Source organism: Buteo buteo, chromosome 22, assembly GCF_964188355.1.
Source record: "Buteo buteo chromosome 22, bButBut1.hap1.1, whole genome shotgun sequence".
Lineage (NCBI taxonomy): Eukaryota > Metazoa > Chordata > Aves > Accipitriformes > Accipitridae > Buteo > Buteo buteo.
In genome coordinates, this window is record NC_134192.1 from 22,384,974 (window position 1) to 22,400,465 (window position 15,492).

Here is a 15,492-nt window from a genome sequence, read left to right on the forward strand (position 1 = left end):
AGCGTAAAAACCTGCTGCCAAAATTTTCTTCCGGAGGTTTTGTAATTTTTGTTAAAGGTAGAATGTAATGCAGCTATCTCTGGCAACCCTTGTGCTGAGGGGTGTCACGGGCACAGAGTGCAGGCCAAGGGAATCGCTCGGGCAGTGGCAGCCTACTCTTGTGTGCTGTCTTTCATGGCCCATGGTATGTTGTGCTTTCTGGATGTGTGTGTTAAGTAATACCAGGCTGCTCATCGCATGCGAGTGGTGGTTGGTGGTAGAATATCACAGACGGAAAAGATTGTGTATGCCTAGCCACACTATTAGAAGAATTCACCTGAAATTGGCAGTTTACCAGCAAAGGCACTTTTGGCTGAACTGTCTGTGCCGCTGAGAGTTTGTCACACGACACCCATCAAACACAATCTTCCCGGCTTTGGAATGATCGTGTAATATTAGAGCTTTGATGTTGGGGGAAGGAAATTCCTTGAGCTAAATTCTTCCTCTGAAATATTGCTGTATTTGGTGGTGGTGGTGGTGGTGTGGATTTGTATTAAAGGATGTGGTTTTGCCCACCTGTAGAAAGTACTGCTCTAACTAATTTCAAGATTTTCAGAATTCTGCATTTTAGGAATTATTTTGTCTTTTCTTTGCATTCCTTTTTACTAAGAACATACGTAAATGGTGACTAACACTGTTGACTGACTGGTTTGGGTTTTTGTTTTAAATCTGTATTAAATTACTCAGTATGGAAGATGATTCAAAGTAAAACTTTCATCTGTCTTCTCTTCTGGGAAATGACTCCAGAGGGAATATTTTAGCCTTGTCTTTAACTCTCTGTGCTAATGCTGTGAGTGTACCTATGGATATTTAATTGTCGTAATAACTAGAATGTTTGTGTTAATGATCTTTTTAACTGCATAGTAGTAATTGCATTCTTTTCTGCATGTGTGGCCTTTTTCTGGTTTTATAATTTGTGCATCTGTTAATTTTAGTAATTAGATTGAGTAGTAACATTAGATTTGAATTTGTTTTTATTTCTGGCTCATTTAACTGTTTCCCTGTAGTAAGCTTAATGAAAATGGAACCTCACACTAAATTTTAGTCATCAGTGCTCCATTTAACATTTAAGTTCAATTACTTCATCAATATTTCTATGGGAAAAGTAAATTCGCTTATTGAAGAAACTACTTTTCCTTAACCCAGATTAAACATTTTCTTGCGTGGGCAAGTTTAGAGCAAGATGGATGTGTAGTACAAAACTACTAGTCCTGGTGGGTTCAGCAGCAAAAGTTTCACTGCTATCAAGGAATTTATATCCATAGTTGTGAAAAAAGCTAGATTATCATGACATCAAATTGATGGGCATATCTTGAGATTTTCCATGGCAACACAATATGAGAATTAAAGCTGTTACGCTCTTGTTCTTTTGTTCTACCCCCTTTTTTGTCACAGTGTTGGAAGTCATTCTTCCCCCCCCCCGCCCCCCTCCTCCCCAGCCTCTCATATCCCTGCTTTCCTGCTTTTTGAATATAGTACTACGGTCAAGTTACCCACTAACCAAACAGGAATGCGTTTATTGGATGATTCTCTGCCAAAACAGATATTATGCAATATCATCAATCCTCAAAGCAACGAATACCATATTCTGGTATTTTGGAAGGTCTGTTCTTTGGAAAGCAGTATTCAGTGACTTTTATTTATCTAAAAGCCTGTAGGATCTAGGTTTGGAGAGCTGATCTAAGTGCTTCCTTGAGGAATTCAAGGTGGGCATTAGTCATGTTCCTTTAAATGAGTTCGTTATTGGTAAGCTTTTGTGAGGTCAACTTTTAAATTAGTGCAGGCATTAAAATGGTAGTACTTTTATGGCAAGAGGCAACATTATGAGTTCTTAGATAAATATATATCTCAAAAAACAGGCATCTGTTTGAGAGTGACACTCAGAGGTAGGAGTCAATGGCAGAGCTTTTGTCTTTAGGCAGTTGTCAAACACAAAAATTCATAGGCAAAACATTCAGCAATGTTGAATTTGTGGCAGAAACCACTGTAAGTGCAAAGATTTGCAACATGGCTGTGCATATTTATAAGTGGTGTGGATAAGGATGCAGGGTCATCATTACCTTTGAATTTCTTCAGTTGATTGGATTATATTCAGTCCTAACTTCTTAAACTTGTCTCTGATACTCCAGAGGGCCTGTATTAACTGCTGGTGAAGTTGTAAAATAAAGGATACGGCTCTTTAAAAGGTGGTTGTATTCACAAGTTTGTATGCCAGTAATTCTAATTTTTTTCTAAAAAGGAGTTATTCTTTATAAAAGCAGTCACAGTAAATTTTCTAGTTCTATGCAATTTTCTTTCCATTCTGGTTTTCAGTGGTTATAAATAACACATGAAATGACTTTCAAGGTAGAAAGCAGGAATCCATTTTGAAATATTCTATAAAATAAAGAGTGATTTATGGTTTCATATGATTTTGGCTGAAAGCACTCGGGCTTTGCCAGGTCATCAAAGTCCTGTCAGGAGAATCTATTATTTATTGTTCGATATGCTGGGAGTGGTGTAAGTACTTAATGTTTATCTTATGTAAGTACAGTGTTAGGAAAAATCACTTCCAGATACTAATACAACAAAAAACTAACCTAAATATTATAGATGTGAATTATGAAGTTAACAGTGAAGATTGATTAAAAAAAAATTGCAAAACAAATAATTCCTAATGTTTTTATTGTTGCAGGATATCTTTAGGATGTGCCTAAAATATTTTCTAATTCATCTTCTGGGCTGATATTTTGGTTACATTATCGTATAAGTATACAGTCTTCAGTTTACATCAGCAGCTATTTAGAGTTTTGGAACAAAAGCTAGATTGAAAACCAGCTGAAGATGGATTTTTTTGTCAGTGGTCATTGTGGACTAATACAGTGGTACTGACTTGTAATGTTGATGTCTGGAAGGAGGAAATAGACCCATATTATTATTACAATTTGTAAATAAGTCATTACCTGTCCATGTAAATGTCAAACAAAATGAACACTGACTCACTGTTTTTTCCTTACCCCCATTTATTTTTTTCATATTCTCCAAGCGTAAACATACCTTTATGTTCTTACTTTTTTTGAACTTGACCTAAAATTGAGGGGTGGTTCTCTGGCATGCCTTATATTCTGAATTTTTTTGTCTAGTAGAGGTGCTGTGATAGCCTTCTTGGAGACCTGGACTCCCGCTGGTATCTCAGATAGGATTCTTTCCCAGATACTGTGCAATGTCCCTTGCTGCTCTTGTAAGAAAACTCATTATTTTGTGAATCTTTTGTTGTCCTTCTCTCCCTGCTAGTGTTCTTCGGGTTTTTCAGATTATATTGCTGATCTTAACAAAATAAGAGACACTAGTGCTCCTGTGATCCTACTGTCAAAATATAGAGTATGTCATCTGCACATCAGGGTGAAAAAGTCCTTTAGAAAAAGTCTTGGCAAGATACTTTGAAATTCTAGTCTGAATCAGGAGTAATCGAAAAGACATATTTGTCTATCGCCAGTAGAAGATGTCATTCCACTGTTTGGAGAATGGTTGTAAAGCTGGTAGTTCAGTCCTTCTGCAAGAACGCATCTCTTTTTAAGTCACTGGTGCACTGAGGTTGCTCTAGTGCCAACCAAAGCACTTTGTAAGAGTCTCTGTTGGTACACAGACAGCTATATGGAATTACTAATGTAGGAGAAGAAACTTTTTACTTTTTAAATCTCCTTTTATGAAATGTTTAAAAATTTATGGGGAGCAAGGAGAGCAAGCTATCCTCCCATAGGGAGGTGGAAAAGGAAGTGAAAGTATTAGAAGACTTGGGTAAAAATAAAACTTAGTGTGTGTCTTGCTCTACAGATATTTTAATGTATGTGCTTTGCTTTTTCTTTACCTGCTGCTGTTTGTTGTAAAACAAAGATTAGACTCATAGCTGTAGTATGTGCTAGAGCAGTCTACTTACAAACCCTCTTTGTTCAATACAATTTTATTGTTTTCTTCTGGATTTTACCTGTTGTCTTCCTTAATAGAAGTGACTTAAGGAGATGTACTTATATAGATAACATTTGTTTCTATAAAAGTACACAAATTTGATATTTCTTCAAAAATTGCCCTTCCCCTGGAAGGTAGCCCTCTAATTGTGTAAAAGTAAAGCTGCTGTTCCTTTCCAGTAAATAGAATTCCTCACCTTGAAGTAATCTGCTTGCACCTGTAGTTCAAAAAGCAGTCTGCCAAATTGGGTATTAGTTTTTTAACCTGTTACCTTGATTCTGTGTCTTAGACATGCCATGAGCAAAATGTTTAGATACAGTAGAACTTTGCCATACAAAGACAACATGATTCATCCAGTGATAAAATTTTTATGTGTTTAATAAGCTAAATTTGCTGTGTATTCTTGCTGTTCTAGATCTCATATATGTTCATTTTTTTGATACCTTTGATGTTCATTTTCCTGGGCTGTTATGACTTGGAGCCAAATTCAGAAAGTGCATTCTCTTACTGATTTTTTTCCTCCCCCCTCATCAGAGAACACTGCTGGGTTTGAGCATGATTTTTAGTAACAAGTTGAATTTTTATTTGGAGCATAGTGTCTGCTTTTGTTCCTTTTCTAAATAATGTTTATTTGCACCAACTATGAGATTTGGTACATTCCATTGCCATGTTCATCTGATGGTACACAGATGACTATATGGAATTACTGATTTAGGAGAAGAAACTTTTTACCTGTGGCTCCTTCCTTGACCAGTTATGATTTCTTACTTGTCTTAGTGGGTTGCAGTTTCTGAGCCACCACCATATTCTGTAATGCAGAAATATTTTCTGATATTGTTCTGCAGTACAAGCATATAATAAAATTAATCAAACCTATTATCAATTTTAATTAGCTAGCTTTAACTTAAAATATTTTATACAGTAATTATTTCAACTTTGTTTGCAATTAAATTATAAAATGCCTTTTAAGTTCTACATATACATATACCAAAAACATACCATAAAGATTGTGTAGTGAGCTTCTCCAGAGTCAGCTGCTCTGCTCTTCTTAGAAGTTTGGATGCAAACAAAATTTATTGCAGTTGGTCAACTGACTGACTCCAGAAGATTGTTTTGAAATTGTCTATGTTCCAGCATTTTTAATATATTTCCCTTCAACATTTTATATTATGAAAAAGCCACTTGTGATTTATTTAGTAGATACAGTGAAGCAAATTAAACATTTAAACCTTTTCAAGATGAATCTTGTGTAATTCAGTAAAAGCTTATCAGCTGGATGACTGGGAAACAGTTTACAGTGAACAACTCAGGAACCAAGATGCTTCCACACATATGAAGCTGTTTAGTTTATAAATTGCTTGGGGCAGTGAATATATCCATTTAAAATCACTTGAACAGGCAATGCATCATTATAACATTATGTGTAGCTGCTAATCAGAAGAGACACAATGTGTAAGCTTGAAATTAATTTTTGATTACAGAGAGGTGAATTATAACTTTTCATTGTTTTGTAAAGCTTTTAAAATCAGTTGGCTTTTAAAGCTGAAGAAGAGTTTTCTAGCTTAGCAGTTATGTCTAATTTTAATTTTGCTGTGTTGAAACTAAAAGTAAAATTGGTGTCTTGATAACTGTATATAATGTGTAGCTAATTCCTTTATTTCTTGCTTATTTACTTGTAAAACACATTATTCTTGAAAATAGAAGTATGGCTGATTTTGCTTCATAGGGAAGGTCCAAAAATTCATAATGGAGATTATCCTGGTCAGAGGTTGCTGGAAACAATCAGATGTAGACTTAAAGGTCAGCTTGCTGCAGCCACATCTGTAAGATTTATTGAGATTAATCTGCCTCTTATGTATCCAAGAAGGCTATAATAGAGATAGTGCTTAGACAGCTGGTGTTGAAAACTAATGCTATCAAAAGTGGACTGTATTCTTCATCATAAGATTGTCATGAACCTAGTGATTATGCTGTCGGCTTGCCGGGTTACTTCATTCTGGTGCTGCAACTGTTTCTGATGTAGTCCTGGAATCTCACGCAGCCGTTTCCAATGCTTTGCATTACACAGATAGGTGGAGAAACAGAAAAGTTTGTAGGACTAACTTCAGTTTCTACATGCTGAAGTGAGCTATGCCACCATGTTTGCTAGTCCAGTTAGAGCCAGCTTGTTACAATTTAAGCTGCTTGCCATTTTTTTCAGTATCTTTCCGACAGGATGCAAGAAGTCCAAACACAGAAGGGCAAGTATGTAGTCAGCACTCTTCCTCAGCCAATACTAGAAGGACTTAGAAGTTGGTTCACTTTGACTTTGCACTTGTATTTCAATGAGGCAGTGTCACAGATTCATACGAATGCATCGCTTTCTGGATAGGTGTCAAGAAGTACCTATGAAATTCTACCTATTAGAACATGTTAGTGAACCAGAGATCACTAATGAGTAAAATCTCTAATTTTGTACTTATTTTTATATCTGTCTGCAGATGTAGTGTCCTACTTCATTGAAATTTTAAATTAATGTTTCCTTGAGAAGGCCAGAGAGGCTAATTTACCTAATACTGCATCTGATAAATGGAGGTTAGTAAGTGGAGAAAGTAGGCAATGGCTTTAAGGAATGATGATAGAGATTTCAGCTGGTACTGATCAGTCCTCCTTCATGAAGGAAAACTCTTTATCTTTGTTTTTCCTGGTAAGAGAAATGAGGTGCAGGACAATTTAACATAATCCAAATACTTCATGTGTAAGCATTCTAAAGGGGGGGTATGAAAGGGCCAGGAAGCACAGAAAGTGGTTATACTTCTTGATAACAAGCGCTGCTATTTCTGAATTGATTCTGCCTCAAATATGAAGAACTTCTGAGTCAGCATACTAAATTGATACAAGAATTGTATGGACTCCTTATTCCTCTACATAAATCCCTTTTATGCTGCCAGATGTTTATGTATAACATACTGAAGTCTGGATCTGTTGCTGCTTTCTTGTGGTTGGATCATGCGATTCCTATTCAGACTTCTTATTTCCTGCTAATACCATTGCAAATCTAAAAATTGTCTGGATTTGGAACCTTATTGGACAAAATGTTCTTTTGCAATAGCCCTTTTCAGATACAATAAAATGAGATGTGTGCTGCGTTTCACAGTAAGTAATATGCATAATAACTTCGTAGGAAAATGCTGGTTTCTGTTAACTATACCAGAGGGCACATCTCTTGATGAATCAGTAATTTGATTACTGATTTTGATAGCAGTACAATCTTAGAATTATTTTTTTTTTTATAATCTAAAAGGAAATGTAGATTCTCATTTAGATCTTGCTGTTCTTTGATCCAAGTTATTGGATCCAAATCATTACCCAACTGCCTGTTCAAAAACATTAGACATCCTGAGTGACACAGGTTATAGTGCTAAATCCCTCATCCCTTAAGCTGGCAAAACCAGAAGTTGACTGTTCCCCAAGAGGGATGAATGGCAGGAAGTGTTAGAATAATCCTTCATGAGAAAAACAGCGTAGAAACACCCAGCTTTATTTACTCATTAGGCATAAGTGAAACTTCAGAATCAATATTAGGGATATAGCCTTTCCCCTGCAACCACTTGAATTCTGTAATAAATCATTATCTTCAAACCAAACTGTGAGTGACAAGTTTTGGAGTCTGCTCGGCCCTGTAGCTAGGGTCTGAACATATTTCAAAATTTGAATATAATCCAGCTTAGAGTTTTTGACAAATCAACATTCAGAATAGGAAACTGTTTTCAAAGAGGAACAATTTATAAGAAGAATATGTTTCTCTGTTACTGAATAATCTGAAGGGTATCTATTTTGCACAACTATGTGAGCATCCTGTAAGAGATAGTTCAGCTTTGTGTGCTGTCTTTAAATAAATCTCTACCTTTTCTCTAAGGAGGCTTTTCCAAGTTACTTATTTTTTTCTGTTTACCAGAGCCTTCTTTCTTGGAACAGGCTTTTGTAAAGTAACCATCGTACACTCCAGATCACACATAGGAGTAACTTGCGTTTGTCAAAGCTACCTATTTTCCGTGTGCTTTTATTTCTGTTGGAGAAGAGAATTCAGAAACTGGTGCCAAGGCACAGTCTTATTTCTTTGGTTTGCCGAGGTTTTGTCACCTAAGAATAAATGGTGTCTTGGTCCATCAAGTTGTTCTAAGAGCCTCTCCAAAAGCTAAAATGCATGGGCCTTGCCTTTCTTACACTTTCTCATTCTATTGCCAGTGGGTACTTGGGGGGCCACAGTATCTTACAAGCAAAGGGTTGGTGAAGAAAATTGATGCCAGCTTTCAAGAGCAAGGAGGCTAATTCAGGGAACAATTTCATCCAAGGTTAATGGAAGAACAGACCTCCAACACAGTATCAATTGGATCAAGCTTAAAGCAATCAGTTATGCCCTAGTAGCTATAACTCCAGTCCTGGTCAGCCAGGCAGCACTGGTGATGTTTTACAACACTTTCTCGGTGGCTTTTATCAATAAGGAAGGAGAAACAAGGTTCTCAATTCCATTTCTAGAGTAATATTCTCTGTGCCCAAATGAGGGAAAGAAAACCTTTTTCAGGAACTGCAAACAAAATAGTAGTTGTAGATTCTATTCCAGATAGTTTATAGATGGAGAGAAATGAATGTATATATAAACACTTTCGGAGGACAGCTGAATGTGGAATTGCTTTCACACAATAAGGCTGTGTGCATCCAGGATCTTGTGACAGTCCTGAAGTGTGTGCCACAGTTACATATTTTCTCCTTGTCTCTTTGTTCAGAATGGTCTATGTTTTGAGTTCTTCAAAAAATTAAACTGCATGGACTATTGGCCTTTCTAGGCTGTGGAATGACTGTCCCAGGAACTGATGCGATTGTTCATCCCTCTTTCTACCCCCAGAGATTAATTCCATGATAACTCTTCACTTGCTGTGGAACGTCAGCAATGCAAAACTATTGTTACTTTTTCTGTTTTATCAATTCAGAAAGGGATTTTCTTTTTTTTAATCCATGAAAATATTAAGTGTTAAAAATGGAAAATTTGCAGGGAAGTCGTAGCTATTTTCCTGGAAAATTTGTCACACCTGTCTTAAACCTCTTTCCATGTATTGATACAAATATTTGTACTTTTGGACTGTCAACACCATAATGGGACTGGTCTGCCAAAAACTGCCTACCTACTTCATGTGGAAGGAGGTCAGGAATGGCCGAAGATAGGGATAGAGAGGTTGAACCTCTTTATTTTGATGGCTGTGTTTGCCTTTGGTGGCTTAAAGAGTTCATGAAACTATGTCTCGTGTATCTAAGTCCTGCTAGGTATTTTCTAGACTGCCTTTCTGGTTCTAGAATTAATAAAGACTGGCTCAACCATTTAAAATTATTTGTTCTGTCTCTGTGAGTACTAAATTGTACTTCATATCCCATTAAAGTCTAACAGCTTCTTACTCTAGGTAGGTGAAAACTCATACCTTACAAATAGTAAACAGTTGTCCAATAACCTTTCACATGTTGCATCGCGTGTTTTAAATGAGTCATGAGATTGACAGCATGATGACCTTTTATTTGTTTGTGAAGGCAATATTGTCTCTGAGGAAATAGACAACTGCAGGCCTGAAATTCTCATGAAGACGATGTTTGGTGTGAAGCTAGCCAAAGAATTTTGTGCCCTACCACACCTGCTTTTTCCACTTTCAGTTCTGTCTCTCTTCAGTTGTAGTAGTACAGCTGTTTCTGGTGCTGCGCTGTAAATCAGATCAGTGAAACACTCTTTTTGCTTTGTTTAATCTCATCCCTTAATTGAATACGTAGCTTAAGTGTCTCCTAATACCAGTCCCTTAGAATTTTAATCGCTTTCACTGAATTACCTGCTTAAACAGCCAATAGATCATTTAAAAAGAGATTTCAGCAAAGCTAGTGCCATCGTGCTTTTTAGATAGCAAGCTGTACTTCTTTTCTGAATCTAGTCAGAAATCCAGGTCATCTAACTGTGCATGTAAAAATCTGGTGAGTGGGAGTAGAAGTTAGAGAACAGCCTCATTTATTTATTAAACTTCTAATTGCGATCATGTGCCATTCCAAGTAGTCATTGCTGGTAGAGAACTATCACTAGCCTTTTGGTTTTGGCTTGTTGGTTTTTTTTTTTTAACTACGTATCTTTTCTAAATATGGTGAAAACATTCTGATTTGACAGAGTGTAATTTCATGACGTGGGAGATTTTGATAGGGATACCACTTTAACAGCAACCATCTTGCATTTGTTCTGCCCCTAACACTACCCTTAAATGTGAAGTGAAAGTACACCCGTGCTGTTAGTTTAGCTTTTCTGTTTACACTCAGGTCTTGGTCTGCATGCAGAATATTGAGTGCGCTCCTGTGCACTCTTTTGGAGCAAACCAATTAGTTCAATCGGAAACAAAGTCCAGATACAGTTCTGAGACCTGTTCACACTAGAGGTGTTTGGCATCTGATGATATGGAGGAGAGGGCACTGGGCAGGACTCTGCCGTATGCAATCGTTTAATGCCATCCCAACAGGTTTATACCCTCACACTTTCTGATGCATCCTTGGAAAATACGAGTGCATGCAGCATTTACCATAAATTTCTTAATTTTAAAATACCATTTTAATGGCTTGTTACACAGTCTTTACATTATGTCATACACTTTGAAGTGAACAAAAATAACACAAAAATGCCCTCAGATAATACCTGTCTGTATCAGGAGGGATACAGTTACAGAGCATCGCATTGAAATTTGGATACCGAGCTGGCAAGTGCTCAGTCTGTTTATGATAACAAGGTGTCTAGAGAATTCACTGGTGACAAGCTTTAACTCAGAGGTAGAAGTGTTTGCAAGTGACGTGTGCCATACAATTATTAAAAAAAAAAAAGTGTTACTTTCAAGAAGGTTATAGAAAAATGTTAATGAACACAAAATAGTGTTCGTTATTTTAGTAGCATGAGAGTATTAAAAATTTCAGTGACTCATATTGTAAACTTTCTTTTGTTTGAATTGCCTGTTTCTGACCAAGTTCTAACTTGATTTCATTTTTTAATATGTCTTAGTGTACTAAGTTCTAAAAATTGCATGTGTTCTTACAGGTTTGCCGGAATCTATTATTGCAGCGGCATGTGCCAGGAGTGGCCAGAGAGTTCTTCATGTTGATTCGTAAGTTACTCCAATAATTTTCCTTTTCAAGAGTTAAACTGGCTAGAAGCATATCTGTGTCTTTGTCAGTGTGCCCTTCAGGACTTGTGTTTTGTGTTCATCTGGCATCTAGTAATCGTACGCTTCTGTCTCTACCTTATTTTTGGGGTGTTAATTCCATCAACAGAACAGGCAATTTTTGCATCCTAGGTCGGTACTTTGGAACATAAGTGGTGCGGTCAAGGATGCCGCTGATAGCTCCTTCTTTCGTATAGACAGGAATGGTTACAGGTTTAGTGCCCTTCATTATCATTCCTGACAGCAATTATCCCATTTTGGTTTTGTGAGAATTTTTACCTGAGCCATTATCATTTAATGACAAAATGTTTTACTAGTATCTCATTTGTGTCAGTTCTCAATGCCTAGAGAAGATAAAAGTATTTTTGCATTTTAATTGTTACCAGAATGAAGACAAGTAAAATCTGGCTGATAAGGCAGGAGATGAACACAGCACTCTTCTTTCTTTGCTGTCTTCTCTCTACCCCATGCTAAATCAGTTTGTAAGAAGACTACAGAATACCACTGAAATCAGTTGTTTCAAGAAGTATTTCTGTTGCACTTTGAAATAGAAGGATTTGCTGAAACACTTGGAGTAGCATATTTCATGCATCCTTTTAAGAGATTAACGTTTCAGTTTACTTCCCTTTACCAATTAGCCAAAGTTAATCTTTTTTTTTAAATTCTGTGTAACTATACACTACAATGCACACTGTTTTTTTAGAAAAAAAAATTAGGATCTTTGAACCTTGGCTTATTTGTACCCCTGCTCAGCAAAATTTAGTAGCATGATTCAAGTCTAGAATTCTAGTTTCTGAGGCAAGCTTGAGATCAAATGCTGGAGCCTGAGCGAACCAAGATGAACTCTTAAAATACCCCTCTTTCCCATCTAACACTTCAAAACTCTAAATTTTCTCATCACTCTGTTGAGGTGATCAATCATTACTAAGCAGCTTTTGAGGCTGCTTTACTGTCTGTGTTTTTCTAGAAGGTAACAAATGCAGTGTATTTTGTGAGATTTCTGTGCTAGACACCTGCACTGTGCCTGCTGTAGTTCATTATGTGAGATCAAGGTACGATTGTACACTTTTTTTGGTTTGTTTTTATTTTTTTGGCAGCATTGCCACTGATCTTGAGTGTAGCTGACTCCTGTCCCCTTGGTACCTTTTCAGTCCCATTGTTAGTGCAGTTATGCAATTTGCTGGGCTAATACAGTTTTGGGAGAGGGTCATAAGCAGGAAGCAAGGACTACCTAAGCAGCACTGCTGCTGCTAAATGTTGCCATAGTCTAAAATGCATAATAATTTTCTAAGGTAAACAAATTTCTGCACTTCAGCTTGGTAAATATTTGTGCGTGCAACCAAAGTAGGTAATTTGGCAAAATTTGATCTGAAGTGGGGGTGGGAATATCTTACGTGTTTACCTGTAAAATCATAACTGTTAATAACCAGTAAAAGTCTATGTGGAGACTAGTTTCAGGCAACCTGTTACATCTCTAGCTGATACCTGCTGGATGTCGGCAGAGAACCGTGACAGGTGGTTTTGAGGTGGTGGTAGCAGCAAGAGTGCTGTGAGCTTAGATGCTGTACTTGTTAGTACTTGTATGCCAAAAGTTATGAGGTTGGCATAGTGTTTTATTTTTACATCATATCTTTGAGCTCTTGCCTTTCTATGAAAATAGTTGTGATGTGCACCTGTGTGTTCAGCACCTAGGTTTAGAGACTTTTCCCAGAGACAGTATACATGTTTTCAGTTTTTCTTGTGTCTTGCACCAAGAGCTTAAAAAGGATATGCTTTCTGCTGTTCATTTTCTCTGAGCATCATCGGTTCAAGATTAAACTTCTGTAATCTCCTTTTGCCTACAGCCCTTCAAAGGACCCATTCATTTTTCATACATTTATTTCTAATTTGAAATCATAGACAATTTCAAAATTTGCAAGACTAGCTCACTAACTTGGTTGCAAGAAATATGATTTGCAATTGCTCAGTTTGCTGTTATACTGCCCACAAAGTCTCTGGCTTCCTGTCTTGGACTGGAGTGAGGACAAGTGTTGCACGTTAGTCAGTGATTTTTATCAATAGGAGGGTATTTGGATTAAGAACTCATCTTAATGAATCCTCATGCACTATGGACTACTCTCAAAACCTATGGAAAACTCCTGGAAACTGTAAGGAAAGAAGTCCTTAAATGGGCTAAGGTCCTAGTGTTCTACATCACAATGGGATAGTACACAGCAAGGCAATACTTGATGCTCCATATTTAATGTAACTAATGATTCAGTTGAAACAAAACCGCCTCTTAAGATTGTAATAATTTTAAAGAAATATGTAACTACATAGTAGTGATACTGAAGTTACTATAAAGACCTACTGCATAATGTATAAGGGTATGTTCATTTCAAACATTTTGGTACAGTAATTCTTAAATTAGGTATTAGATTGCTAACCAAAATATTAAAAAACTTATTTTAGAATAAGCAGATATAGAATGAATAAAATAGTTATGTTTGGATTTTAAGCTTAATGCCTGTATTATTGGTAGACTACTTAGATTTTCTTAAATGAACCACACCCGTTATTTCAATTTTTTGTATTCATTGGCTATCAAAATCTGTAATAATAGTTAGCCACTGGAACTTTCATTTCTTTAATGCATGCCTATTTTTAGCTATGATGAAGAGCCTTTCAGAAAACACACAGAAGCAGGCAATTAGAACTGTGGAATACAGATTTTGTTTATTACTGTTTTCACTTAAATATGCTCATTTACATTCACACATGCTTTTGTTTTTAAAATGAAAATGAAGGCTTCCACATTTGATTCCTTTCTCCTATGGAGTTATTTTCCAACTCTAGTGCAGGCTAAGGTCAGGGGAAGGTGTTCTCAACCAAGGTGTTTTTCACTCATAGTAATAGTTACCATTATAATTGGTGTGTGTACTCACTGAACCATGGTCTAGAATCCATATCTTGGCAAAAAAAATAGAAATGTTTATACTGTACAACCCCTTCCCCATAAATAGGGAAGTGTGTCAAGCCATCTGCTTTTCGTGTTTAAGTTAGTACTCTTGCAAAAAAAGCCAACCAAGACCAACAGAAAACCCCCACCTGATGCCATTTGAATTTTAAGTGAAAAGTTAAGTATTAAAAGCTTGCCAGAGATTAATCTGAATTAAAACATTTTAATTTTATCTACTATATCTAGTTTAATATACTCATTTCTAGATGAATTTTCAAGTTTCATTTTACTGAGGTAATAATATAATTGAAAATTCATCGACAAAAAAATCTGTTTATGTTCAGAGCATCACTTTTTAACAGTGTATGTTGTTCCCTTCTTAAAGCATCATGAGTTTAAATTTTTTTCAGAGTATAAGAAAATAAGGTTCGAGGTTGCTGGAATGCTTGTGTTAGGTGTGCTACTTTGATTCATCTTTTGTTCTCTACAAAGGTCTGAGTTAAGTTAGGTACAATATATAGAAAATGTATATGGATGAAGTCTTTGTTTATAGTTTGCTTGCACTCATTACCTTGTGTACATCATTTTATTACTTTTAATCTCCAGCCATGTTTGCATTTATCATAATATACTGCATAGGTGATTATGGAAGATAGTTTTGAAGTGGCCTATTATAAAATACTAAGTTCTAAGTTTGATTTATAAACACTGTCCAAGTATCGCCATCAACAGTAGCTAATCTTATTCAAAATAGTCACTTCACTGCAGTGTTGCCATAAATTCCTGTAGACTGATTTTAAACTAAAGTTACCTTCTGCCAAATAGTAATTGAAGGAGCTCTATTTCTCTGTGCCAGCTATCTGTCTCAATAAACGTAAAATCTGTGGTTCTTTTCAGAGAGCTACATTTACTGTAGATATTAATGAGCTGTTGACATGTGGAATTTCAAGGATATTTGAAATGATTTAGAAAAGTAATTTGCAATTTAAAATGTGGAAATTGGCACTTAGTTTAAACTTGAAGTTGCCAAAGAAAGGTAGATCAAGACTAAAAGTTGATTACTTGAAGTGAGTATACTTCCCATACTAATTGTTCATATGCCTGGGACTTTCTCCTGATGGTTGCTATGTTTTTACTTTTGGTCCTTTGCTTATTTGCTTCTTATAATTATATATCTATATAGTTATGTACTACTTTGGTTACTGAGGATGGGGCAGTTAGAGGTGAGGTATGTTAAGCTACATTTTGTATTTGATTTTGAGCATCTAGAATGTAACATTTGTAGACTGTAGTTTTTTAGTGTACATCCTTCCTCATTGACTTACTTATCTTTCCATGTAGAGTTTAATTCAAAGGCAAAGG

At 36.2% G+C, this 15,492-nt stretch overlaps 1 protein-coding gene across 1 annotated transcript in view; it reads left to right on the forward strand.

Moving 5' to 3' along the window:
- The window catches only part of CHM (CHM Rab escort protein), a 73,223-nt gene that overhangs the window by 1,985 nt on the left and 55,746 nt on the right, over positions 1-15,492 (forward strand). Inside the window, exon 2 of the mRNA XM_075053648.1 lies at positions 11,069-11,135. Coding sequence (XP_074909749.1) covers positions 11,069-11,135 — 67 coding nt within the window. The remainder of the gene's footprint in view (positions 1-11,068; positions 11,136-15,492) is intronic.